The 24,074-nt window shown below is 35.0% G+C and overlaps 1 protein-coding gene across 4 annotated transcripts in view; it reads left to right on the top strand.

Annotated features, from left to right (window-relative positions):
* Positions 1–24,074, top strand: part of LOC150094135 (uncharacterized) — a 109,909-nt gene that overhangs the window by 73,214 nt on the left and 12,621 nt on the right. For all 4 annotated transcript variants that reach the window (XM_090411895.1, XM_090411893.1, XM_090411892.1 and 1 more), the window contains exons 5-6: positions 8,698–8,914; positions 21,224–21,653. In XM_090411895.1, coding sequence (XP_090268021.1) covers positions 8,698–8,914; positions 21,224–21,653 — 647 coding nt within the window. The remainder of the gene's footprint in view (positions 1–8,697; positions 8,915–21,223; positions 21,654–24,074) is intronic.

Here is a 24,074-nt window from a genome sequence, read left to right as displayed (position 1 = left end):
GCTATCATTGCCAACTTGACTAACTCTTGGAAGTAAACACTAATGGACCTGCTATTTGTCAGTTTCTTTGAGCTGCCGTGTGTTTTGAAATCACAGCAATATCTGTTTGCTTTGTAGTTCGTGAAATGTGCTTGTGAGTAACTGTTAAGTATATCTAAATATCTCTCTCCATCAGTGACATTAAACTTCCAATATCTGTCATGTTGGAGAACAGTCCCAAGAACAAACAAGGAACACAGTTGGGGGGGGTTAATCCAAGCACTTCCAGAAATAGTCTAACCTGTGTGAAATTTATCAGAGCGTGTTCATGTAGAATTCATCTGCATAAAGAAAAGAGCTGATTGGATACCTCTGAATTTGATATCATTTCTAATGCAGCCTTCCTTCATGTAGTGGCCCATATAGATGATGAATAATAACATCATTTTTTTCCCCCTTATTTTATCTGATTTTACAACACACCAGTTAGAATTGTACATCTTTCAATTCTGATTGCTAACTTCTACTTAAATATAGGCTATATCACCCACAGAAATTTGCAAAGGTTTGGCATTAACATGCTGCAGAAAAAATAAGTGGTTTTTCTTGGTATTGTATTGTATTCATTTGTAGTAGTTTATTTTTCTTTTTTTTTTATGGGTGTGGTATGTGAGTATATCCTTGTGTAGTGAATTGCTTATTATTGCATCTTATTTGAACATCATAGAGTTATTATTATTGAAGTAGCCTAATTGGAGTCAGTAGACTTTGGGAGGCTATTTAAACTAGCATCATATATATTGTATTGAACCTTGAACTCATTACGTTCACTCCATTCAGAACTTATTTTGGAAATGTATTCCACTCATCCACCATTCTGTAAAAAATCTATTCCTTACATGCTTCTTCACTGCACCTTCTAGGGATGACTTCTCATTCTTACCCTCTTGTCTTCCATTCTTTATTAATCCAGTAAAATCTCTCTCTCACTGAAGTTACATATCACTATCATATAACCTCTTTTTCTCCTATCCACCAAGCTCTGTAATCTATATTTCCTCATCCTCTCTGCATATCAACATTCCAGAATCCCAATATTACCATGGTTGTTCATCACTGGATTCTCTTCAGTGTTTCCACATCACAATGAAAATGGAGTTTATATCTCACTAATGTACAACAGAACAGTGTCAGCCAAGACTGCAGTGTTTTGAGAAGTTAACATGAGGAATGGGATTTTGTGAAATGCAGCATGTGTGATGCATTTGTTGCCTCGAGGAAAAGTTTTTCTGCATAAAAACCAAGAATGTTGAGAGAGAGAGTGTGTATTAGAATTGTTTCAAAAATAAATACCAGATCTATGGGTTATGCAATATGCTAGATAGTGATGTGATGAATGACTGATGAAAGGCATGAAAATGTGTTGTAGAGAATACTGTTGGGAATGCAGTTGCAGGAGTGATGAAGATGAATAAATGCGAATGATAACACGGAGGAAGTGGGGAAGTTCAAAAGAATGACAAGTTGCTGTAATAAGAGAAGTAGTACTCTTCAAGTCTTTCACATGAAAAAGCACAAGTTTGAGTGACTGGAAAAATATATTTAGCATTGTATGACCTGGAAGAGGCTTCCCCTCACTGATTCATTGACTCTCTAGAGCAGCGTTTCCCAAACTATGTGTTCCGCAGAAAGTAAATAAGTGTTCCATGAAAAATTATCAAAATTAATATGAGCCTGGAATGGTTTTAAATGCTGCGACAACAAATTCAAACATGTTTGAAAATCAGGTGCCCTTCACCTTATGTATGGATTGTGCTATTAATGCCAGTGTGTACTGGGTTTGACTCGGCCACCCGCAGTTGTCGACACCTCCGGGCACAAGTGAAGTATGGAGGTATCTTTCTAGGAAATGTGCAGTCAAAGCAAGGTCAATGCGATGTGTTGCGGCCTGACACTCCTGTAGTGTGCACCATCGTATTTTTGCAATGTGATACAGCCTGCTGCGGCGATAGTGTGTGCTTAGCTTTATATTGAATACGAGACCGAAGATACTCCACTCTAACCAAGGTGTTTCGTTAAAATTTCAGGATTTGTGAAGTGTTCCATTGTAGGAAAAGTTTGAGAAACCCTGTTCTAGAGGGTTTGCATGATTTGTAATATGTACAGGGTGATCAAAATTAAAATACCCCTGTTTAAGGCTTTGGGTTTCATCTCGTCTTTGTGGTATGTCATTAAAGAGAATCTTGTTGATGTGTCTTGTAAGGTAGCCATTTAGGGATAGATCTCTGGATATTTTCATTAATTCTTCTTATAAGTCACCAGGGTCTGTGGTATACTGTATAGCTCTTTTTTTAAGCACATGGACAATGCTGAGCTTCTGGGATATGTGGTGAGACGAGTCAAAATGGAGGTAGCATCCAGTGTTGGTAGGTTTTTTATATACCTATAAGCTCAGCATTGTCCATGAAGTGAAAGATTAAACATGGACAGAAAACTACAATAATAATTATGTCACTCCCTGCATGGTGTGACATAATTATTATTAGTTGTAGTGTTATTAAATATTACACAAGTTTCTTCATGGAATCTAAAGATTCATCATGGGAGGCCCCACACTAACCATAATAGCTCTCGTACCTTTCTTTAAATCATTTACTGATAGAGCACTCATGACCACCTTTGCATTCCATTCTGCATATTTACTACTCTGCATGCAAAAAATCTGGTCCTCATGGCTTTGCTTTAACCACACCTTAACACAACCTCTAGGAGTGATTCCTTGTTTTCTCTCATATAGTCATGTACTGTAAAAACTTCTTGGTCTCTACTCTGTTAAACCATTTTAGTGATTTTACATTTCTGTCATATTCCTCTTTTTCACTTGTAATCTAAACTTTATAACTCACAAACCTTCAGTCTATCCTTATAGGGAATACTCTACAGACCAGTCACCATTTTGGTCACTTACCTCTGAATTCTCTCTCTTCCTTTCACATCTGTAAGAAACCTAAATTACTAAATCTATGTATACATATCAAAACTTTATAAAAAAAAAAAGGATGATAATATCCTTATTCTGGCTTGTCAATGTATTTTTAACATCCAAGTGATCCTTTAAGCTATTCTGTCCACTATTCCAGTATGTTTTCTGAACTTCAACTCCTTGTCCACCATCAGTTCAAAATTTGTAGCCTCATCATATTCTGCAGTGTAAATCTCATCAGTATAATATACAGCTTGTAATCTTCTCGCTCCATATTGCATAACCTTACACTTTTCCACTTTAAACTGATAACCAATATACTTGCCTTCAAATTATTTTACAGACCTGTGTATCTTCTTTATTAATTATTGTTCTCTCTCTCTCTAGTTTTGGATTGGTAAGCTGCTAGGTATCCCCCACACCAACTGATTTCCATTATCATTAACAGTGATATAATGCTGTTAATAGTTTTATGCTAATAGTCTGTTATAAAGTTTTAGTCTCTGGTAATTAATAAATAAATAAACTTATTTTTGTCTTCATAAAAATGGCAGTACGTTATGTTATTATTACTATTATTATCAAATCTCTTTTTCAGGAAATTCAAGGACTTATCGAGGGAGGACACTTTATAGTCATTCATAACTAAATACATATAATATCTCTTTCTCTTTGAATATATTAACCAAAGATGTACAAACAACTAGTAGTAGCACATGGAACATACTTCCTAACCACACCCTTTGTTTGTTTTTAAGAGATGTGTTATTAAATATATTTTGAACTAGTGCTGAAATTCATCATTATTTTGTAATGATGACAGAGCCCTAACTCATAGAATTAATTTTCCAGTTCAGAAACTGCAGTACTTTCATTTGTGCAGATATTAAGAACTTATCATCCTCTTCTTTTAATTGTCTGAAACTATAATAAAACTTATGTTCTTACCTCAAAGAATTTATTTTACTAATTGTTTGTCTTATCCATAGAAGGAGAACTTCAAAAGTTTAACTGGCATTTTTGAAGTGAGTGTGCTATGTGATATAATTTCAGGATTTAGTGCAACTCATTATTAACATCTGTTTAACATGTAGTTTGTTGTTAGTTTTAATTAGATATTGCTTTTAGAGGAGAGAAGTTGAGAAAAGGAAGATATGTATTTCCTAAATGATGAACAATCTTCTGAACTTGAAGATATACATCTAAAGAATTATTTTAACAGCTTTTAAAAGTATTTTAAACTGAAATGGACTAAATTATATTCTTATTTAATCCTTTACCCAAGTGTAAGCAAACAAAAATTTACATGTGAAGTATCTTCACAGCTAGGCTACTTGTATATAGAAGCTGTTGGCTTCACATAAATTGCCTTAGCACCATAATTATTATTATTATTATTACAGGTGACTCCAGGGAGTCCTTAGACTCATCGAGGGAGGCCCTAAACATCATGTTCCACACAACTATATGACATTCTCACAGTATCTATCATACCTTGCCTTGAACTCACTCACCATCATAGCACCCACAACAGACTCTGGCAGCTTATTCCACTCATTTACTACTCTAAAAGTAATGAACCTAGCTCTAACACCCCTGCTAACCACACTCTTGCCCAGCTTCCTAGTTCTTCCACCACCAGTCCTGATCTCAAAAATATCCTCTGAATTAATCCTATAGAAACCCTTTAGCAATTTGTATGTCTCAATCATATCTACCCTTTTCTGCCTATCAACTAATTTCTGCAACCCACAAATCTTCAACCTGTTCTCATAAGGTTCATTCCACAGACCTGCTATCATCTTGGTCACTCGCCTCTGGATTCTCTCCACCTCCTCCCGATCAAGAAGGAACCTAGGTGACCAAATCTGGGCACAGTAGTCGAGATGAGGTCTTATCAAGGCTAGGTACAGAGGTACAATAACTTGCTTGTCTCTGCTCGTCAAAGTATTTTTCAACAACCAAGTGAGTCGATGAGCTGATTTAGTCACTTTTGCAATGTGTCCCCTAAACTTTATATCCCTATCCACCAACACTCCCAAGTCCCTGTCCTCATCAGTCTCCTGGAGTACAGTTCCAATGTGGTATACTGCTGCTAATCTTTTCACCCCAAAATGCATAACCTTACATTTTGTCACATTAAATTGACATCCATTCTCCTTAGCCCAGAACGCCAATCTATCAAAGTCGTCCTGCAAGATTTTGACATCTTCTGCATTCACTATTTCCCTACTCAACTTTGCATCATTCGCGAACAAATGAACTGTTCCTCTTAGATCTTTCCCTATATTGTTAATGAACAAATTAAACAGCAGTGGTCCAATAATGCAAAACCATTATGGGAAGGACTACTATCCAGACCCAGGAAGATACTAAAATTGAATCAATGTAGAAGTCATATATTTTCCATATACAAGATGGAAAAAACTATATCATCTTATTAAAATACTCTACATCGAGAAAGTTGTTTCAATTTGTTAGAACGTAAATTCTATTTGCATATTAAATTGTAAATGTAAATTATATTAAAATATAATATGCATTTAGTATAAGTGATGCACCTTTTTTTTTGTCTCCTTGGATATAAAAAATGTGACTCAACCTTGATATCTTCCTTGGTCAACTCCCACTGACAAGACCTAAAAACAAGTCTCAGTAGTAGCCCTTCCCATAACAGTTTTGCATTATGGGATACTGAGGCAGTCGATGTGAAGTTAACACATCTATATACAAATAGCCTGATCATGCAGATATTTCATCTACAAACTTTGTTTTCTTACACTTGGGTAAAATATTAAACAATGATATAATTTCTTGTCAAATATAATGTACTTTCTAGCCAAGTGAAAAAAAATTTCAAGAATGAAATAGACTTTAGTGAAAGTCATTTCAGTTTGACTAGATAGATCTTGATTCAAATCATTGTTCAGAAGAGAAAAATTAAAGTCTCTTTTTAATAGCATTGCTTGTGTGATTTTTGCACAATTTAAACAATAATGCATTATATCTATTAGCAAGTAAGCTTGGAAAAAGAAAAGGAAGAGTAATTTGAGACAAAATAGGAATGGTTTAGCATTTGGAAGTATTATCTAGACAAATGGTCCAGTCATCAAAGCCTAGCTTGCCTCTTTGTAGATATTTCTAAGGGAGAGCCATTTTACGTACAACTTTCACATTGGGACTAGTTTATTTTTTTTCTTTAGTTTTCATGAAAAGAAGCAAGCAAAAACTGCTCTATTTCTCTGAAAATCAACTGAACTTATATTGATATGCTTATTTTATTTAACTGAAATATTTTTTTTTGTTAGAACAAAAAGTTCTAACTCTCTCAAACATAGTATATTTTGGAAAACTGAGCTTGTAAATTTATGAAAAGTTTAACAAAGGAGGAGTCTTTTTTCTTTTTTTGATGAAATTTTGAGCTTGATATTTTTGAATTCTAAAGATAATTTTAAGTTGCATGTGTTTAAGAGTGTGAAAATATGTAATCTTTTTTATCTCTTTAGTTTATGCCAATAATCTTTGTATGTGTAAATACACACACATATATTATATAATACACACACACACACACACACACACACACACACACACACACACACACACACACACACACACACACATTATGAGACTAAGATAAGTAAATGTATAAAATGTGATTTGGGTAAGACTTAAAGGAAAGCTAATAGAGTAGATGACAGTTAATTGGGACTAGAACATTTTAGGCCATCTAAGCGACTGCCCCAATTATGCAAAGTTTCATGTTAATAGTTAAAAAAGACTGAGCAACAACTTATTTATTCAAATTAATTACAATAGCAAAATATGTACATATTTAAATTTTCCTCATCATCAATATCAATTGAGAAGACTGTTGTCCTTCAATGTAAGCCTATTAAAACAAAATACACGACACCTTAGAAATTATTTGATATTTAAGCATTTAATTGATATAACTTGAATTTAATATCATGCTTACATTTCCATCAAGACAACCAACCATCTTTAAAGTTGCTTTAAAATCATTATGACCCAGCTTCTTAGCTAGCTCATCTGACTTCTTTTTTAACATTGGACACTGATGCATGCTCCTCCAGTTATAATGGAGAACCATTTTTTACGGCATCCTCAGTGTTACGATCCTTACCCTCACACTTCCGTTTTTAGGATGTTTCCTGTTTTCCATGGCACATTTCCATTTTTCTTACAGGTTATCTTGCTGTTGTATCAAGCACACAGTCATAGATTTTGCTTCTCCAGTTATGTCATCCAGATGAAGATGACTAGTGTTGGACGAATGGCCTCTGATTTGGTCTAGTAAGGCATTTTTTTGGCTAGTGACAAATCTTTAGTGGCATCTTGGTAAGAGTCCAAAATTTTATAAAATTAAAATTAAAAACAAAATTATCCAGAAACAAAGTACTGAAAAATCTCTGCACTTTTATGATTAGGCATTGGCTCAACATGAAATATGAAAAATGCATACAACTGATGCTATGTTTTAGAAACCATTCCCCCTTAAAGGGTATTATGCTGGCTAACCTGAGTCAATGAGAGGATCGATGTGTTTTTATCTGCATTACCTAAAACATATGTGGAACAAAGCTGATGAGTCATTTACAGGTTGTAGTTTGGCACAGTATGACCTTTACTCTCCTTGTGCCAAGAATCCTTAAACCACCAACCACCATACTAATAAATGGGTTAGCAAAATATGAGATAATCTTTAAAGTGCTCTAGAAACAAATGGAACTTTTTCAAACCAGCTTCAGACCTCCATTAATAAGCACGGTGGTAGTCTCACACTGGGCAATAAAATTCATCATCATCTGCTACCTAAAAACATTCACAAATACCCATGCATACAGTAAGATTTAAATCCAAATTGAACTAATATGATCCCGGAGATCATATTAGTTCGAGAGTAGGTATACTGTTCACTCTACCAGCCAACCATTATGGTTCTGATCTTGTTAATTTCAATACTAACTTAACTTAATTTAGTTTTGAATATATCCAAATTTCTGAAAGAGATAAGGAATAAGTGATCTCCAATCATTTTTTTGCATAAACATATTACAAGCATCACTTTCTTAGCATCCAAGGAAATTAAGATTTCTCTTTCACTCCATATGTTACTGTCTCAAAGAATAACTGTTAACACTCTCAAATAATAAATTCATCCAACAGTCAAATACTGTTCTCATATGATGTGGTGTCCATAAGAACTACCTGGTAAAGTGCAGAAGAGAGGAGCAGTGAGGTTGAAGAATGACCTATCTCTCAAATTCGCTCTACTATACTTTCTTTCTCATAGATTTTCAGTTTCTAATGCTTAGCATTTTCTGGAGATATTTCCATCATCACTCTTCATTCATCAGAATTAGTGGTGGTCTAATTTCCCTATTATCCTTTAAATTATTACAATATGTGCAGTGGCTTAGTCATCACCCTCTTCCTTTACAGTTCAACTTCATGGTCGTGGTTTACATTTTTCTCTTTTCATCACTGTACTTCCATACTTATCCTGTATGTATGACTGGCCCACCCTGTTTAAGGTTATATTCTATTCTCTGGTCCTATCCATCAGCCAATTTCTTTATCAATGTCACAACTTCATATCCATCTCAATTTTTTCACATTTTCTATTTTTTTTTTTTTTCATATTTATTTTTTGAATTTTTATTGTTCTTAAATTAGTGTAGATTTCAAAATATTCCTCTAATAATTTTCAGCTGTACGTTCAGAAGATCGGGAAGCTGCTAGAATCAATGGCATTACTTTGGTTCATCCAAGTGAAGCGTTACAGAAAGCATCCCCAACAAACAGTGTTACTGTAGAGCATAAAAACCAAGGCTCTTCACAGTTCACTAAAGATGATCAGACATGTTTTGAAAGAGAAATTACTGAAGATGTAACAGTTTTACATGCTGAGCATTTAAATTCAGTCAGGTAAAATATATTTAATTTAACAAATTACAGTTTCTTATCATACAGTGATTCCTATAGCAATTGTAATGTAATTTATAAATTAGTTCCCATTATGTATCAGTATTACATTAAATCACATTTGGTAGTACCCTTTTCAGAAGAGAAAAAGTTTCCTCAAACTTGGATAAACCAAAATTAAGGAGCTCTAGTGGCGCCCATTTTAGGATACCAAATACTGCTTGCTGAGTGCTATACCATTTGAATCTAATACTCTTTGAACGATTTGGAATAAATTTCCTATAAAAAGTTAACATGCTAATAAACCTATAAACCTGTTGAACTGTTTTAGGGGCTTTGCAGATAGTATGCAATCTACATGAGACTGAATTTTCTTTATCATATGGAGCACTATACAAACCAGTCACCATTTTGGTCACTCCTTTGAATCATCTCCACTACATCCCCAAAAAACACAAGTAATGAAATCTCTGCATAGTAATCTAGATATCAAAATCTTATAAAGAGGGATAATATAATAACCTTCTTATCTCTGCTTGTCATTCTGTTTCTCAATATCCAAGTAATCCTTTGAGATATTTTGTCCACTTTTGCAATATTTCCTCAGAACTTCAAATCTGTCCTCTATTAACCCAAAATCCCTAGCCTCATGAATTTCTTGCATTGCAGGTCGATCCATGATACATAGCTTGTATTTTTTTTTTTTCATCCCGAAGTGCATACCTTATACTTGGTCACATTGAGCTGGGAAGCTTAGCATCAGTGGTGAACAAATGGATATTCTCAATATCATTGATATGTGGATTATTATTATTATTACTACATGACATTATTATGTATGTTATTACAAACTGCATCTGTGAGATTTACCAAGTTTGTATTGTACTAGTTAAGACTAGATAAAACTTACCTTGAGTTTGCATTTTGTTGTGTAACATCATCAAAGTCTTTATATTTACCTTCATGAGATGTACAGGATTCTATGAGTTTGCATTATTACTAGCTTCCTGTTTACAATCCCCCCCCCTCCAAGATCATCTACTATTTGTTAGGTCTTGAATATAGTCATCATATGTAGCATTAGGGTTTCCTATGGCACTGTCGCTGCATCAACTTATCTGCATCTTGGTCTGTCTGCTGTCTTTTTTTTCTTGCCATTGTATCAAGAATTTTCCTTTTCTCTCTGAGTAATGTGCCACAGATTAGTTCTGCTCATTCTTGAATGCTTTGTCAGGTTCCTTTCTAATTTCTGTATTTTTAATAGGATTCTCTCATTGACCAGCTGTTCACTTTCCATATTTTTCAGGATTCTCATATCTGGTCTCTAATCTTTAATCAACTGTTTATTTTCAGCCTATTTCTGCAATCCATAAGCTAAAATTGGTTTGAATACTGTCTTGTATATTTCTAGTTTGGTGTTTTGAATAATTTCTCTTTTATTCCACATAAATTTATTCAGCTGACACTCAGATTTGTTTATTCTGTTATGTATTTCAAATTTAGTTTGCCCTTTTCACTAAAAAAAGTACCTAAATGGATGTGCAATCTTATTAAGCAAGAGATTCTTAAGGAAAAGATGTGGAAGTGCTGTATGCTTAAGGATGATGTTAGTTATGAAAATTACTACTGAAAGAATAACTACTGAATTTCACATGATATATCAATGACAGATGCAGAACAGATATTGTTCGACCTAATGAGAGTGCACTGCCACCTCTTCACTGGATGAAGAAACAGGTGTATGAGGAGGAGGAGGTACTAGAGTTGTTCCATAAACTGAATAAGAATTTAGCAATATGGATTAATGAGATATCAGCATGGGTGCTAAAAAAGAGTATTCAACTGAACTGGCTGTTTTCCTTTGACCAGGCTATATAATTTAAGTTTTGGAACAGTGAAGGTTCAACGCGAGTAGAAAAACTGATGTGTCTATTGACCTGTCAGTATCTCTGAAATGATGGTAAAGATTTTGAAGAAATTGCTAAGGGCTCACCTATAGAAATGGATTGAAAGAGAATCTATACTTTGATATGAACAGATGAATTTTTAAGAGAAGATCACATTTGAGCAAATTGCTCACATTTTATTATAATGTTACTGTTGAGATAGACAAGGGAAATGGATATACCATGATACTTTTGGACTTTGCTAAAGCTTTTGATATGATTCAGCATGGAATGCTGTTGCATAAATTGAAGGATATGGGATTGAGTTATAAATTACTAGTGGAGATAATGGATGGCTGAGTGACATATCAAAAAGTGGTGTATGGAGAATGTAAGTCTACAAGATTTCAGTCTTTGGTCCATTGTTATTCAGTCTTTACATTAATGACATTGGGAAGGATCTGACAGGAGATACAACTATTTGCTGATGATGCAAGGAAAGTTAGGGTAATTTGGAATGTGATGAGATATCACACCGAAGGTATATCACGCTGTGGACTGCAGACAGATTCTCGAGCAAACAGGAGAAAGTAGGGTGATATGATTGAGACTCGCAAACTTCTGAAAGGGTTATAGAAGATGCCAGTAGATGGAATTTTCATTTTATAGAGGAAGAGAACATCCATGGAAATTGAGAACAAATGCAGTCCAAAAAAGGTTTAGAGAACCAGATTTTTCTCTTATAGATGATTGGAATGGATTTCCATTGGAGGTAGTGAGTGCAAGTAGTGGAATGAATTCAACAAAAGGTATGACAGTTGGTGCAAGTGATATGTGACCTTCCTCGATGAGTCCCTTACTCCCTAAAGATCTCTCTTAATAATAATAATACTTAAATAGTTGAAGTATTTGTTCTCTTGCCTTTACTTTCTGGTCTTGTGCCAAAGCTATTAGCCATAACTTTTTAGAGGCAGGAACATGCAAAACACAAATTGTTTCTCAATAGAAACCTATAGAAGTAAAACATTTCAACTACAATTTTGTCCCTATTTTTTTTTCTCAAATAATATAATTTATTTAATATCGGCTTTTATGCAGATTAATCCTCCATCTTTTTTTAACGTTCTTTCATTTTTCAACAAAACGTCTCCATTTTGTATACATTTTGTGATTACTGAGCCAGATTCTATATGTCAGTCCCATAAAAGTCATTACTCAAATGCCAGAATTCTCCACAAAGCTTATTTTATCTTGTCATCATCATCTACAGCAGTAGTTCTCAACCTTCTTTTTGCCTGGTGCCCCCTGCTCAATTTTACACTATGATAACATCTCAATAAGATAATTATATATATTATTAGACAAACCTAAATTACCATCAACATATTTGAACTGATAGTTAATTAAAAATTACTTTGTACTCAAAAAGATGTAAACTTACTGTATTTAATAAGCCAATTATTAATGGCTATCCTGAACCTCATGAGATCCTGCTAATTTTTCAATATCAGGTTCAGTGTTCAACAAACGAAGTCTCATGTCTCCTCTTTCACTGATTTGCAATATATTTTGCTCCTTAGCTAACAATTGCAACATGATGCTGAATCCTTTCTCGACCAAGTATGAAGAAGGAAAATCAATGAGCAGTAATTTTATTTCTTGGCTAGAATTTTTCATACCAACACTGTTGAAATTGTACTTGAGCTTTAAAATCATTTTTGAAATCAATAAATTCTTCACACAATTTGGATGAACAGAAGTGGCATTAGAAAGAAATGCAAATACCATGCTAAAGTAATATCAAAGCATTTCCATGCTTTGATATGACCCAATTGGGTATTTTAAGCTCATCAAAGTCTTTGAATCTGATCATCAAGTCTTCTTTCAGTGTCAGAAAATCAGAACAATAACAATCCAAATTTTGGAATGACTTTTAATGGGATTATATTGATCAAGTGCATATAATAAACAACTATGTTATACCAACTAAGGCTCTTGGCATCTTCAGGGTGCATAACTGATGTAAGGCACTAAAAAGTAAAAAATTGTTACAAACTATAATCAACAAATTCCAATTATATTAAACAAAGAACAGAGCGCGTACAATACATGCGTGCATGATCTCACTTGTTGTTATTTAGGAACGTACTATAGTTGGCACTATAATTCAGTTCTGGCGAGTTGAGAGATCTAATAAGGGTCTTCCAGATCACGGGTAAGATTAGTCCTTGGTTCCTGTTAAGGTTTTGTATACAGTGGGCAACTGTTGTGGCCTCTTTAAAAATTCGGGAGCAGAAGTCCTCCTCTATGTAAGGAATTGTGCTTCTATCCCACTCTATGGTATGGTTTGTTCTTGAGAAATGAAAAGCTAACCCCGATTTTTCTTCTCTGTTAGTATTGACGTCACCTATGTGTTATTTTTGCCTAATTTCAAGGCTCCTTGAAGTTTGGCTGATGTAATTCAAGCCGCACAAGCAGGGTATGTTATAAACTCCAGCATATTTGGAGAAAGGATGGCTTTCTTTTGGAGATCTTAAGAACTGTCCACTTGTTTCTGTAGGTTTAAAAGCCACTCTTATTTTATGTGGTCTAAGGAGTCTTGCAATCTTATTGGAAACTGTCCCTAAGTATGGAATGACGATGGTAGAAATATAATGTATATCATCTCTTTGTCTTTGTCGGGGTTCAGAGAAAAGTATCTTGTGGATGAGTCTTCTAGGAAATCCATTCATGGTAAGGTTGGTAGATATCAGGGATAGTTCTTCCTGGAGGTCTTGTTGATCTGTTGTAAGGAGAGAGGCACGGTTCTTCAGCATGTGTACAATACTAAGTTTCTGAGAAATGTGGTGGCAGGAAGTGAAATGTAAATAACGTAATGTATTGGTAGGTTTGCAGTAAACTGAGAGGTTGATACCACCATTCGGAAGCTAAAGTGTCCAGAAATGATAATTGGTTATCTTTTTCAAGTTCTAGAGTGAATTTGATTGTGTGGTGTAGAGAGTTGATTTTGTTAAAAAAGTCGAGCAGGTCCTTTTTTGTGTGGTTCCAAACAATAAAGATATCGGCCATGTATCTCCACCATACTGTGGGTTTATAGTGAGATAGAAGCACAATTCCTTACGTAGAGGAGGACTTCTGCTCCCGAATTTTTAAAGAGGGCACAACAGTTGCCCGATGTATACAAAACCTTAACAGGAACTAAGGACTAATCTTTCCGGTGATCTAGAAGACCCTTATTATATCTCTCAACTCAGCAGAACTGAATTACAGTGCCAACTATAGTACGTTCCTAAATAACAACAAGTGAGATCATGCATGCTCTATGCATGTATTGTACGCGCTCTGTTCTTTGTTTAATATAATTGGAATTTGTTGATTATAGTTTGTAACAGTTTTTTACTTTTTAGTGCCTTACATCAGTTATGTATCCTGAAGATTCCAACAGCCTTAGTTGGTGAAACTAGTTGGTATAATATAGTTGTTTATTATATGCACTTGATCAATATAATCCCATTAAAAGTCATTCCAGAGCTTTTTGGTCAAGAAAATTAAACGTTTTTTAACATGAATAGAATCCATGGTGAAACCAAAAGAAAGGCACGCCATTTTGAACTCCTTAAATGTAAAAAGGCCAAACTGTTAAATCACCTCACTTTTTTGAAAAGATGTCGAGACAACAAGATTATTCCAAAGTTTCTATTTTTAAAAGAACAATTCCATTCAAGACGAGCGAAACATATTTATTTTAAAACATCTTTGGCACTTCTACGTGAACGGATATAGCATACTAGATTTCTTTTAAGCCAAATAGATTTAGAATGTTATCAGATTTATGACAATATCTCTAGTACTTTAGACCAAGATATATTTAGATCGTATTTGGACAGAATGGTCACTATTAGCTATGATAAAGCCTTTACAACATGCAAACGAAACCAAATCAAAAAATGTAACGATCTTCATACAAAACGTTTTAAGTCAAAACCTTCTCTACCAGACAGCAAAGTTATTTTTAATTTATCGGATCTCGTATTAACATAACCAGAGATCAATATACTTAAAAAAGATTTCAATTTTGCGATAACACCTGATCATGTCCCTAAAGTGGATATCATTTGTAATATAGAAAAGGCAGTCTCGTCATTACCGGAACCCATAGCTAATGATATTAGATTAAAAAGTAGTATCATCCTCTCATCTTCCAGAAATCCTAACAAAAATATCACTACTCTGGAAAAAAGAACATTGTATAGTTTGAAGAAAAAGAAAGACATTATCATATTGAAGGCAGGTAAGGGAAATTCAACAGTGATTTTAAAAGGGAAATTCACCAGTGATTACGAAGATAAGATTTTAACAGCTTACTGTCGGATACATCAACCTACCATGTCCTAGTCACAGATCCAACACTAAAGAATCACAGTGACACTAACGATTTAATACATCGCATGGTGAACTGGTCTATGGACTTAAAACGAAGATTGAAATCCATGCATCCACTAACACCAGGACTATATGGTGCTCCTAAGGTACACAAAAATGGAATACCACTACACCCGATTGTAGATGGAATCAATTCGCCAACTTATCTGTTATCTAAACACCTGCAGGCCTCCTCAAACCACACATCCATAATTCAGATACTTATATACGAAATTTGCAACATTTCATTGAGAAACTGAACAACATCTCTATCTCCAATACAGATCTACTCGCCAGCCTGAATGTTACATCTCTATTCACTAATATCCCTGTGGATGTTATTTATTTATTTAATTATAATTGTTATAACATCAAACTTTTTCTTATGGAATAAAACCATATATCAGCAATTGACTGGCCTTGCAATGGGTGGTCCCCTCTCTCCATGTTGTGCTGATCTCTTTATGGAGGATTTTGAAAGTAAAATCTTATCTCAAACAGACCCTAAACCCATAGTATGGTGGAGATACGTGGACGATATTTTTATTGTTTAGAACCACACAAAAAAGGACCTGTTCGACTTTCTTAACAAAATCAACTCTCTACACCACACAATCAAATTCACTCTAGAACTTGAAAAAAATAACCAATTATCACTTCTGGACACTTTAATTAAGAAGCTTCCGAATGGTGGTATCAACCTCTCAGTTTACCGCAAACCTACCAATACATTACGTTATTTACATTTCACTTCCTGCCACCACATTTCTTAGAAACTTAGTATTGTACACATGCTGAAGAACCGTGCCTCTCTCCTTACAACAGATCAACAAGACCTCCAGGAAGAACTATCCCTGATATCTACCAACCTTGCCATGAATGGATTTCCTAGAAGACTCGTCCACAAGATACTTTTCTCTGAACCCCGACAAAGACAAAGAGATGATATACGTTATATTTCTACCATCGTCATTCCATACTTAGGGACAGTTTCCAATAAGATTGCAATACTCCTTAGACCACATAATATAAAAGTGACCTTTAAACCTACAGAAACGATTAGACAGTTCTTAAGATCTCCAAATATGCTGGAGTTTATAACATACCCTGCTCGTGCGGCTTGAATTACATCGGCCAAACTTCAAGGAGTCTTGAAATTAGGCAAAAAGAACACATAGGTGACGTCAATAATAACAGAGAAGAAAAATCGGGGATAGCTTTTCATTTCTCAAGAACGAACCATACCATAGAGTGGGATAGAAGCACAATTCCTTACATAGAGGAGGACTTCTGCTCCCGAATTTTTAAAGAGGCCACAACAGTTGCCCACTGTATACAAAACCTTAACAGGAACCAAGGACTAATCTTACCCGTGATCTGGAAGACCCTTATTAGATCTCTCAACTCGCCAGAACTGAATTACAGTGCCAACTATAGTACGTTCCTAAATAATAACAAGTGAGATCATGCACGCTCTATGCATGTATTGTACGCACTCTGTTCTTTGTTTAATATAATTGGAATTTGTTGATTTTAGTTTGTAACAGTTTTTGACTTTTTAGTGCCTTGCATCAGTTATGCACCCTGAAGATGCCAACAGCCTTAGTTGGTGAAACTAGTTGGTATAACATAGTTGTTTATTATATGCACTTGATCAATATAATCCCATTAAAAGTCATTCCAGAGCTTTGTGGTCAAGAAAATTAAACGTTTTTTAACAATCCAAATATTGTTTATATTATATACTTTATCCAAGTGTAAGCAAACAAGTTTGGCCTGAACTATTTTCAGGACTGGGGCAACTCGTATATATTAATCGATTAGTAATGTGAAGCTTATGACTTCACATTACTAATCTTCTATATACAAGTTGCCCCATAATAAGTTTAGTTTAATCCTTTATCCAAGTGTAAGCAAACAAAGTTTGCGCCTGAAAGTATCTTCAGGACTGGGGTAAGGTAGTGCAACACCAGGCAACTCGTTGCAAAGGTGGAGAACTTGACCTCTCATTGCTTCTGCCTTTGTATCTCCACTACTGGGCCTGGCTCCCACTGACGAGACCTCAATAAAGGTCGAAACCGGTATGGATAGTGGCCCTTGCCTTAATTGACCACATATCCGCAAGGAGATGTGCTTTGCATTATGGGAGATACTGAAATAGGAGTGATGAGAGAGCTTTCTCTACCTTTGCAACGAGTTGCCTGGTGTTGCACTACCTTACCCCAGTCCTGAAGATACTTTCAGGCGCAAACTTTGTTTGCTCACACTTGGATAAAGGATTAAACTAAACTTATTATAGTCTAACCAAGTGACTATCACTGATAGTTGATGCGTGATGGCCCATGACTATCATGGGCCATCACGCATCAACTATCAGTGATGCTATACTGAGATGAAAGTGCAGGACTCACCTGCAAGTAATTCTCGCAGTGGACAACCTACCACATTCACTGAATGTGACCATAGGGTATTATGAAGAATAATCTGTAAAAACTATCATTTGTTGGTGACACATTGAATGCAGAGTTCTGGGCATTGACTGGAACATAATCTGCACAAAATCATTCAGAACTGAGCCTCATAACATGGTCTTCCATGGTAGAACCACAATAGGCAAGCCCCACATTACCCAAACCAGCATACATCATCATCTTCAGTGGTGCAAAGAGCATGTACAGTGGGATGTGGAAGCTTGGAAAGCTGTGTTATTGGAAATATATTGAAAAGTGATGAATCATGCTACATCCTCTACCAAGCAAATGAGATTTGGAGATATCGGTGTGATGGTATGGTTCTGTTTTTCCTGGTTTGGCCTTGGATCTCTATTTGTGGTGCTGCGAACATTGAACTCCAAGAAGTATCTGAACATTCTGGACAATGCAATTATTCCTATTTTGTGGTGTTTCTATGGAATTGACCATTGTCTCTTTCAGCAAGACAATGTGACATTCGTGTCTACAAACCACACAGTGGTTTGTGGACACGAACCCTGTTGATTATCTGTGGGATGAACTGGAGCATCTGGTAGGTCAACAGATGTCAGCCTCACAACAGTCCAGGAATCTAGACTGTTGTGATGATGTTCCAAAGCAAAGAGCTAAGTTGAATATTTCTGATTTTAATATCAGGTTTAATGCTATTTTCCTAAATATGATCCATATAAATGATGAATAACAGGGGATACAGTATGCAACCTTGTCTCTTACACATTCCTTCCTGTATCTGTTTCGGTTCTAACAGTAACACAGGTTTACCTTATACTATGTCCAATCACACTATATAATTGTAACAATTAAAACAGCAACCATTTCTTTTGGCACCTCATCATCATATGCCTTTTCAAGATCTACATAACTTAAATAGTTACTTTACACACACACACACACACACACACACACACACACACATTTTTTATGGTAATTTGTGAATGTCTCTTACCAGAGCACAGAACCCCAACTACCAAATTTGGAGGTGGCCAGTGGTTCTGTTTTGGTTTAGTTCTGCTTTTCCTGGTTTGGCCCTCAGACCTCTGTTCAATGTTCGTGGTGCCACAAACATTGAACTCCAAGAAGTATCTAAACATTCTGGACAATGCATTGCTTCCTACTTTGTGGCATTTCTATGGAACTGACCAGTGTCTCTTTCAGTAAGACAATTCACTTTGTCCTAAGACTGCTAACTGCATGGTTTGTGGACATGAACATCCTTTGACTGGCCTTTGCGGAGCCCTGATCTCAACCCTGTTGATCATCTGTGGGCAGGGGCGCACCAGTAGAGTCCGGTGCCTGTATGCAAAACTTTAATTGGTGCCCCTATACCCCTCCGCCGAATAAAAAATCGCTTTATAAAAATGTATCAGTGAGTTAAAATGAAATACAAAATATATTAATTATAAGTTTATTGAACAAAAAGTAGAAATTACAAAAAAAAAAATAAATGTATAAAAAACAATAAACATACAAGAAGGGTACAAAAATAATTTGGAAAAAAAATAAAGTAAATAAATAATAAGATAAATAAATAATAGTAACTTACAAGTATATAAAATAGGAACATATTAAACATTATTGGGTAAAGAAATAGTTAAATAAATATGTAAACAGAAAGAAACATCACTTAGTGAATTGAGCTTTTCTAGTTTTCATTAATGAAAATTCTCGAATAATATCATGTATATCAAGTTGATCCAAAATATCTGACTCTATTGATATAATGGCAAGATTTGAAAGTCTGTCTTGTATGGAGTGCAAGTAGTTTTTAATAATTTTAAGTTTAGAAAAGGACCGTTCCGCAGATGCTACAGATACCTGTAATGACAAACGAATCCGAAGAGCAATTCAGTATATTTATTGAATTATCAGATAATTCAATAAATATACTGAATTATCTGATATATATCATTTTTAAAATTAGAAATAAATGGTTGACAGTGTAAAATTTCTTCGCATAAATTGTCTGTGTCAATGTCTGAATGATATTCGTGTTAATTTTTGGCATAACTTTTTACAACAAGATAATAAATATTCTTTATTTAGTGAAGTACTTAACAAATACAAAAACTGAAAGGAATTCGTATGTTCTTTTAATAAAGTAAATCTTTCCTTCAAAGATTGTAATATTTGATCTATTATGCAGAGGAAAAAATTGCTTTAAATGAAATTTCAGGATCTACTATATTTTCATTTTCATGTTCATAATAATCAATTTGTGTTGTTTTTTTTACGTCGCCTTAGTGGTCTACTACTACAAAATGCAGATTCTGCATCAAATTTTGCTGCAATTAATTTTAGCTTTCTACAATTTCTTCAGTGGCGAATTCTCCATGCTTGCTATGCAAGCTCATTAATTGAGAAAGAAGTAATATTTATTTGTTAATAAATACATGCATTTATAAGCATTCCATTTAAGCTTTTATTTTTGCATACAGAAGGCGTCTTAAGCTTGTGCGGCAATAATTGAGCTTTGCATTGTGTATCGAAGGCCAATGCTTGCTCGTCTAGTCAAAGCTGCCTTGACTTGCTCGTCTAGTCAAAGCTACCTTGGCTTGCTCAGTTGTAGGGGCTTCCAGGTCCTCGCTGCAGCACTGTGATTTCATGCGTGCGCATAGCCATTTCCGCTCCCTTCACGTCGTCTTAAACACAAGGCCACACGAAGTCAAAGTAGCTCTAGCCAGTGAGCTTCAGCCAGCCTTTACTAGCGTGCGTGTTGCTTGGGAAAATTAAGTTACAACCAACTTTTTATGACAATGTTATTGACCAGTTCATAGAGTAGAATTTGCATTCGAGTAGCTAAATTGAAAAAGATAGAATATCATTTGTAAAACAAATGTTGTATTTGTATGATTAAATGTACATAAATTTCTAAATATATAGTTTTAAATGGTCAGTAATTCATTATTCCGGTAATCGGACTTTAATCACACCTCTCACTCCCTGAATGATAACAAGAGCAAGCATGAATTTCAAGACCAGCATTCGCCCCTTGAATTTCTTTGAAAGTTTCATCAGACCTATAATCATTTAAAAATTGATTTAGATCATTCAATGCATCTAAAGTAAGTTGGAGATTCATAGATGAAGACTGCAGTATTTTGCTGACAAAATTCACTTTATTTAAAATATCATACCAAATTTTTGGCGCCTCTGTGCGTCACACACACAGTACATATGGCCGGCACGCCCCTGTCTGTGGGATGGACTGGAGCATCAGGTAAGGTCAAGGGACGTCAGCCTCTCATTACATATCTACAGGAAGAATGGTCTAAAATTCCCATTGATCGCTATTGTATGCTTGGAAAATATGTATGTCCCTGTAGAATTGCTGCAGTCATTGCAGTGAAAGTAGGTTCTACATCTTATTAAGCTGGGTGCCATGTCTTTTGTTTCTCATTCTATGTTGTCCATTGACTTCTTTCCAAGTGTGCATGTATGTGTTTATATATATATATATATATTGACAGAAGTGGAAAAAAAACATAATTAACAAATGTGTTCTGTTCTTTTAGTCAATCATCAAACACTAACGCTCAAGAAGAAAAGTTAGTGATATGTGATGATAATCAAGATAGTCATAACTCACAGAGTCCTTCTGTATGTAATAAAGTATATGCTCAAGAGTCTGGAGAATTAGAGATGCCTCATCCTCAGGTCTTTCAGGCAAAAGTTCAAAATCTGGTTAATCATTCTGGCTGCATTCCTCCAAAAGTATGCATTGAGAACAGTAATTTTGCATCTGAAGATATAATTAACCAGGAGTTGAGAAATGGTGTAGATACCATGGATTCTGGTTGTATGTCATCTGAAACACCCTTGCATGAACAGTTTGGAGAAAGTATTCATGTTAATGCAATAATAGATAATATAGCAGAACCATTATCTTCTAAAAATGAAAGAATCTCTCCTATACGCATGCTCCCAAGAGGAGGAAAAAATAGGGTGAGTTATTTCTCTCTCTCTCTCTTTCATTATAATGCATGTATAATATAGTTAACCAGAAGTTGGATATGTATGTACAACCACACAGTAATATAATATGTATATACTGTATGATATGTAATTCATTTTTAACTATATTTCACAAATAATGTAATCACTTAACAGTGTTTCATCATGAATACATGTCATAATAGTGTACTCTGTGGTGGTAAATTTTAATTAAATTGCATTTAGGATAGCTACTAAAATTTGTTAAGTCATCTCAGTTTTGATGTCAGATGAAATCAACACCAAAATTAAGTTAGCAAAATGTTACAAAACAATTCAAGTGATCATCATCATTCCACTCTGGCTTGATAGAATTTAATCAATTTTTTTATTTTATTTGATCATTTTTTTTTAATATCACACATAAGAGTTTGTAAGGCTTAGAGCATAACAGTACTCTGTATGAGCAAGTAGTTAAGCAGAAAATCAACTTATCGATTGGTTTTATGAAGAGCTAGATACTATTCATTTTAGCAACAGAGGTAAATGAAATTAAAAATAAGTTGAGTCAGTAATTGTACTAAACTTTGTGAATGTTGACACCAATAGCAGCTTGTTTTTACAAGGTTAGAGGAAAGAGGAGTTGGAGAGTTTGACAGAATTGCACTCATGAAAATTCTTCTAGAAAAGGCATAAAAGAGAGGGAACAAAAGAGAAAAATTTGTGAGGCACTCAGTTTGGGTTAAAGAGGTAATCTTTCAGTCAGATTGTGGTCTGCTTTAAAAAATCAAGCATTTTTAAGGAAGTTTTTGTTGTACATCCCAAATGTGAGAACAGTTTCTAAGGTTGGATGGACAGATTTGTGATTTATATAGTATAAGAAGTTGACAAGCATTGTCTCATACAGAAGTGAATACCAAGTTTTAAGGCTGGGGAATCTGTGTATATGATTTTTCAAAGATAAAAGAGGGGTGAAGCAAATGCTTTCTTATAGGGGTGGAAGAAACAGTTATATTTAAGTAATATTAAAGTTCACCAGACTCACTGAAGAATAGAGGAAAGAAATTACCATTTGAAACATGGGTTGGAGAAAATATTGAAACCTGAATCATTTGAATGCTATTAGGTTTGTCAAATGAAGAGGAGAAATGGAATGAACTGTCTGTGTGCTTTCACTTGAGATAGTTCATATATATTCCTATATATTAATGATCTTCTCTTACTAACATCAGTCCTATCCTACAGGTAAGATATAATGCTAGTAAGAGAATATCTCTACTATATAGGGGAACTGGAACATAAGATGAGTGTACATATTTTTAGGATACTCTGGAATTGGTGAAGAAATTTGAAGAGAAGAGGCAGTCATCGTGACATAGTCACATACAATCGACCATCGCTATAGAAAACACCATATAACAAAACTGTGAAAAAAGTCCTGACCATAGTTCCATTTTATATGCTAAAAAAAAATCACTGTAGAAACAGTCCAATATAGCCAACTTTTCTTGTGCTCTCAACAAGTTTGCTATAGTGAGAATCGAGTATACACATGGTGAACAGTCAGGAAACTTGGTCTATTTTGCAAAGTGGAAAGCAAAGGTTTAGCTTGATAAGTAAGTTTTCATATGATATCTGGTTGCTCATAACATTTCCTGAAAATGTTATGAGCAACCAGATGAAATTCTCCAAACCTTTCCATTGTTTGCATCCAAAGGTGGGCACTGTTGAGTGAGAGATCTGCTGTGGAGCAAGAAAGACAGAATCCATATTGGAATCACTTTGTGGAGTTTCATATGATGAATAAATTGACTTTTCATGGCTACTCTGTTAAAGGTAGCTCTGTCTCCTTTAAGTCACAGCTTATATGTGTAAGCCATGAAACATACTTTAATATATATAGTGCACATGTTCCATTAAAACTATTGGTCAAGCATCAAAACTGACTATATTGACATAATGGTCCATTTTGATGCCTCCTCCTTATTCACCAGTGTCCCACTCAAAGATACTTTAGACCTCATCCAAGCCAAATTTCCTCCCCATATCTCAGTTCAGTTTATCATGAACTCAGGCTATTTCATTTGGCAAGGAAAATTCTACAAACAGATAGAGGGGACAGCCATGGGTGCTCCACTATCTCAACCCCTGGCCAACCTCTTTATGCAGACCCTTGAAGAAAAAGCCTTAAACTCTGCCCCACATAAACCCACTGTTTGGCTGTGCTATGTGGATAATGTGTTCACCATTTAGCCTCATGGCCTGGATACACTTCACAGTTTCTCAGTACACTTAAACAATCAACACCCCAGAATCCAATTTACCTTGGAAAAGGAAACAACAACAGTCTCCCTTTCCTAGACATTCTGATTACATGCCACCCTGAAGGATCTCTGGCTTTCTCTGTTTACAGAAAACCTACACATACAGGTA

The sequence above is a fragment of the Typopeltis vanoorti genome, chromosome 22, assembly GCF_054136105.1.
Source record: "Typopeltis vanoorti isolate ZY-2024b chromosome 22, IOZ_Tvanoo_1.0, whole genome shotgun sequence".
In the NCBI taxonomy this organism is placed as follows: domain Eukaryota; kingdom Metazoa; phylum Arthropoda; class Arachnida; order Uropygi; family Thelyphonidae; genus Typopeltis; species Typopeltis vanoorti.
The sequence above is the reverse complement of the archived record's forward strand: the minus strand, read 5'-3'. Positions and strand labels throughout refer to the sequence as shown.